Below are 6,000 nucleotides of genomic sequence, written 5' to 3'. Positions count from 1 at the left end.
ATTCTTTGTGGTATTCCTCTTTTCTTTTTGTTGCCCTTTTGTTGTTGTTTTTATGGGAGGTGACCAGCAGCTGAGGTCATTTGCGCCATTAGGGATGAATAGGAAAGGATGAAGGGTGGAGAGAAACCTGGTGTTGGCATTAGCCTACTCTTAATGAAAGGTTCCAAGGGGTCTGCAGCATAATGTACCATCCAACGGATGGTGTACTAACTCAAAGTGCTCGTAGCACCTGAAGTAGGAATTGGGATACCACTGAAAAATATCTGTTGCCTCAGGGATATCAAACCTGGGCCCTCTGGGTGGGAAGCCAGTGTGTGAGCACCATCCTGATCCCCCTTTTGTTTCCTTGAAAATGCCCTTCGTTGTCATAGAGCTTTCTTCTTCAAATATTTTCCTCTCTACAATATTCCCAAGGATCATCCTATCTACCAACATGTTTGGGTTTGTATCTGGGTGCACCTCCCTTTTCATTTTTTTCCTCTAATCTTGATCTTCAGATGTAGCTTCTCTCTTGCATTTATGCCAGATATTAGCATTTTTTTGCCACAGGCATTCTAGATTTCCTAGAGTCACCTTTTCATTTTGTCCTTTAGAATCTCTTATTTCCTAATTACTTTCTTCCATAAATGTCAAAAACCTTGACTTTTCTACACCAAGAGTAAAGGAAATAAACAGTCGGCAGGCCTTTCATTCATCAACAAATAGTAACAGTATCCAACAAATATCATCCCTATAATTGTGAGCCTAATTTGTTTTCTTGCTCATTGGGAATGAACATGTAAACCGTGCGCCCAGATACATGTAGATGACATAGATTAGCAAACATACGTCCTTGAGCTACGATTCTGGTGATCTATTTTTTAAATAGATTACTATGATGAGTCTCTCTCAAACACAATCTGATAAGCCAAGCATATTGCAACACTGTACCTTTTGTTAGTCACTTCTTGGGATTTGACCAGGTGGGATAAGAGAATGACACCCAGTGTATTCTTGCAACAAACACTATCTGTCTAGCACAATACACATACACATGCCAACTTCTGCCCATACTACACCATAGCTTCTCACTGACTGCCCATTGACTTCTATCCAAGGAGACCTGTCACTCGGGTCTTACTACCAACTTGTACATAACCCTGGTGGCCCCACATGACTCTTGAGTTTGAATACCATTGACGGTCAACATTTGCAGGCAGACCCCTTACCTTACCAATCCACAGCATTATCTTAATCTCTTCGCAGGTAATATGGGCCTAGGATTTCCATCCTCCTAGGCAAGGTCCACAACATGCTCGAAATATTTGAATCCATGAGAGAAGTTTCTTTATCTCCAACAGCTCTTTGGCTTTTTTAGCTTCTTGAATAGCAATTTAGTTGACTTTCCTTCAATGGAAGCCACACATCTCTGAATGGGCATGGTACACAACACTGGGCTACAGCTGGCCACTAGTGCCATTGGAACCAACAACATGGTTACCATACATGCAAGCATCAGAGAATTCCTCCCGAATATCCAAAGGGACATGCAATGTGCAATTATTTTATCTTTACAAATCTATCATTATTATAATATTGTTTTCCATCCTCAGTTTTTAGATATTAATTTATGAACCTTCCCCAGTCGTTTGCATTTCTAAAAATCCAAAATGAATATAGTGAAATATTTAAAAACACTTAAGTCCTAATGTGCTTTTACATAAATTAAAAAAAAACTACAATTAGAAAACTTGTATACAATCTGACTTAAAATTAATCAGTAACAAATTAAATTTCCATGATTATTGTTCTCACTAAATAAATTTAATTTTCATGCAAATTTTAACTTGAATGAGATTTAATTTGAAAAGTGAATTTGATTCAAACAAACCCTACAGAAAGTATTTCATATGTAACTTTATGACCAATATTTGATCAAAATACAAAATTATTTTTATTTGAAATTTAAAATTTAAGCATGACTTGGGCATGGACAAAAAGCCAAATGAATAAGAATAAATTATAGAATAGATCTGCCTCTTAAGTAAATATGTATCATTAACACTAACACTGAGATCAATTTGCACTTCAAAACTTGTATGGATACATAATATACATGTTAACTGTAATGCATTTTTCAAAAAAAGCCACACTAAATGGGAAGATGATTTCTAGCAGCATAATTTGCTTAATCTGTACTCTACCTCATGCAGGAGTGTTGATATAAAAAGGCCAGTTGAAACATCTCGTTTTGATTTTACTTGGCAAGACCTCAGGATATGAGTCATAAGTATGAGAGACGGTGTTGAAACTGGATGCCGGAAATCAGAAGTTGGAAATATTTCAGGTATCATCTTGAGGAACAGCAACTGCTTTCCCATTGGTCGGCAACCATTAAGAGGAAGAAATATTGCATTAAATATTCATCCATATCCAAAAGGAAATGTATTTAATTTTGAATGATTATATAAGATTTACATATGTTCATATCTACACATGTGGACATTTTAAAAGAGAGTGGCAAAGATATGATGCAATAGTGACTGGTTATGAATAGCAAACATTACTAGAACGCATGTGCTGCTAAAGCCAAATTACTTCCAGGCTTCAATGTTAAATGCAGGAAGTGTAAATTAAAATTAGCAGCATTGACGATAAGTTAAATTTTGATGCTGTTAGTGCACTTATGTGTAAATGTGAACATTGGCATTGTCATAGCAATGCCACTCTCTCTCGATGGAAAAAATTCTTTGTGAATGCATTCTGCAGGTTTCTGAATTGTACTCAATTTCACCGAGCATTATTCAATGCTCCTAAATTTACAAATAACATGAATGTTAGTTGATTCTTTTCCAATTCCCCTTTGCAATGGCCAAAACATTTGCTTCTGGGCTTCCTTCAATGTAAACTGATTTTAATTCGGGAATTATTCTACTTTTGTACTAATTTTTATTGGTGATAACTGCTACATTCTATCATGGGCCATTAGACTGACAAACTATTTTTTAATGATTATGCATGCATCTTTCCTCTTCTTTTAGGGAGCAGATACATCATATACCTAGGAATTTCATCAGTATTTTTCCAGTCAAAACCATATATTGTCATTAGATGAAAAACACAATGTATTTTTCCACTGTTCTTTATTTTGGTACTATTAGTTTGAACGCCTAGGCATCATCATTAGATACAAATTTGTCAAGTTGCAGTCAATTGATAAACTATTCTTGTAGCAGAACGGGTGGGTGCAAGAGGGGGAAAGGAGAGGGGTGGAGGAAAGAGGAAGGGTTGTCATCGGCGTTGATGGGAAGGAGAGAGAAGAGTCAGGAAGGCAATTAGTGGGGTTCACAGTGGTTGGGGGTTGGGGGGAGAAGGGTAGTCTGGTCTTTCCACGAAGGAAAGGGATGCTTCCAGGATTGGGGAGGTGTGTTCAAACAATAATTCTTTGACCAAATGACCCTTTTTATATTATATTGTGGAAGGCAAACATGATCAATTTGTAGCAAATAATAATAGACCACTCCATGGTTAATAAAATATATTTTGACTAATGTTTTCACATTACTTCACCATCTTCAGGTAACTAATGCTGGTAGGTAAGAGCTTACATAGTTTCCTCTACAACAACAAAGGGGAGAAGGGGGAGGTTGGGGGTATTTATGTCTAATAGCACCTTTGAATTAGAACTCGTAACCATCAAGAACTTCATCATCAAGAATACCTATGGTGAATTTATCTCTAACTTGCTACAGGAGAAACAAGAAAAGCTGGCCATTGGCTTAAGTTTGTCACGTCTAAGGGATTCCAATCCTGTTCATTAACAATCTGTCCCACCATATATACAGCACAATCCTGAAGGATAAATTTTTGTCTCCTTTTACACTCCAACACACACTTAAGTCTTTGTTCACACAAAGGCAAAATTGACAAATCCAGGATAAGCGGTGCGCATAAAATAACGCGGGATTTTAATGCCATTTACATAGGGCAAATGGGCAGGAATTTCACTACCTGTATTAAGAATACCAAATCAAGGAATTAAACTTGTAATTACTTTAACATGTAATTGAGTCCAACCAAGCTTGTAACTTTGACTTTAAAACTTTACACCTACAAAATAAAGGTAAGAAGTTATATGGATTGCAGCAGGTCAAAATAATTCAATGAGGGAAAAAGAAAACACCTCCACTTTTAAACAAGGTACTATTTAATTCTTGCTCCCCCAACCTCAACATTGTTTCCCCAGTGACTGTGCTCTCCCCCTGCCCCCAGCTATCAACCCAAAGGTCTACACTTCGTCCCCGGTGAGGATACTCGACTGTTCCCCCCCACCAATGAGAATGCAGAGGCCAAATAATACTCGTCAAGCCCCATCACTAAGGATGATGGACACAGGGTGGGGGCAGTAATTTAGGTCAGTTCACCCCTTCTTCACCAATGACAACTTCATCCACTGGCATTGGTCCCTAGCCTACATCCACCTTGGCTCCTTGATGACCACGTGCAGTTGGTTCCCTACCACTGACATTCTATATAATTGTGCAATACTTGCAGGACCATTACTTTGATCCTTCCCTTCCCAATTTACCCCATTCCCCCAAAATATCCCTGACTTGCCGGCCTTGCTGTCCAAGAGGAAACTATATCAGCTTGCATCTACCGACATTATGAACCTGAAGATGACGAAGTCTACGTCAAAATATATTTTATTAACAGTAGCAGAGTGCATTACTATTTGCTTGCCTTGATGCCAATCTCCAAAATTATCTGAAAACCTGCCTGCCCAGCCAAGCATGACAAAACTCACATTCAACTTTTACACTAATTGACCTTTTAAGTACTGGCTGCCTGAAGGCTGCTTTTTTATGGCAGCCATCTCCCCTCAAAATAACTAGATCCAGAACAATATTGTTCTTGAAATACATTAAAACTGCAACATATACAAAGTGTAACATATAAGGTAACAACATAAATGATTACCAACTAAACATTCCAACTTGGAGCTATTATAAAATAACTATCAGATATATATTAATTAAATATTCACTCTTGTATGGTTAAAGTTTATTACATTTTAACATTTGCTTTGACTTTGTATGGATACAAAATAAGTTACCGCGTCATTAATTCCATACCATAAAGCTACGTTACCCAAATTACAATGGTTAACTATCACAGAAGGGAAAACCAAGTTGACAAAATTTTATTTTCAATTTTCATTACATAACGCGCATTGTCATTTTTTTGATCATCTGAACAATTTTTGTAAAGATAAAATGCATGTTATCGATGGGAAGATACGGTACTAACATTGATTAAAAGCATGTATGCCAAACCTTGCAGTGGTTGTAATTCAAACTTTTGTAATTAAACAATTTTGCACAGTGGTACATAGGCACACAAAATTCAGCAGAAAATATGAAGATATTTAATTAGATGATATTTTGCAAAACTTTCCACTACTTTCCAAACTATTACCACTAAAAGCATAACGTTTAGAGTAGCCATTCAATCCCAATTACTAACTTCACAGCCATCTTTCTCCTTAGTTATTTCTTGAATTAAATGCAAATTTGCTTCTCGTCTTGGGTTTTTAATAAATTCACTTTTTGTTTTACTCAAGTGGGGATTTATTTATGAAAATAGGAGGGAAAATTTTTAAAATAGCAAACTAATGTGCAAGAAAATTGTTGAATTGGAAGAAAAAATTAACACTTTTCAAAGAGCTGACTAATGTATGGTATTAGTATTTCCTTTGACATACCAATTTCAACTATGGACATATAAAATTCCAAGAAGCTGCAGTCTATGCTACAACAGTAACTTTTAACAGAGTCATCCACTAAAATGCATTTCAATGCGACAATTTCAATGAGAGTGTAAAAATCATTCACCTCCCGGTCAAGGCAAATGATTTTTATACTCTTATATTGCTGCATTGGTATAGAGGTGAGAGTAAAATCCAGAAAAAGGTGCAAAGGAATTTGTTTTAGATGTTAAAAGGCATTAATACATTAAATT

The 6,000-nt window shown here is 36.4% G+C and overlaps 1 protein-coding gene across 1 annotated transcript in view; it reads right to left on the bottom strand.

Moving 5' to 3' along the window:
- Positions 1 to 6,000, bottom strand: part of l(3)07882 (Nucleolar protein 14 homolog l(3)07882) — a 39,016-nt gene that overhangs the window by 12,593 nt on the left and 20,423 nt on the right. The window contains exon 11 of the mRNA XM_071585357.1: positions 2,184 to 2,348. Coding sequence (XP_071441458.1) covers positions 2,184 to 2,348 — 165 coding nt within the window. The remainder of the gene's footprint in view (positions 1 to 2,183; positions 2,349 to 6,000) is intronic.

This window comes from Hetaerina americana, unplaced genomic scaffold (assembly GCF_022747635.1).
Source record: "Hetaerina americana unplaced genomic scaffold, ioHetAmer1.1.p SCAF_2, whole genome shotgun sequence".
Lineage (NCBI taxonomy): Eukaryota > Metazoa > Arthropoda > Insecta > Odonata > Calopterygidae > Hetaerina > Hetaerina americana.
This window is presented reverse-complemented; position numbering and strand designations above follow the sequence as displayed.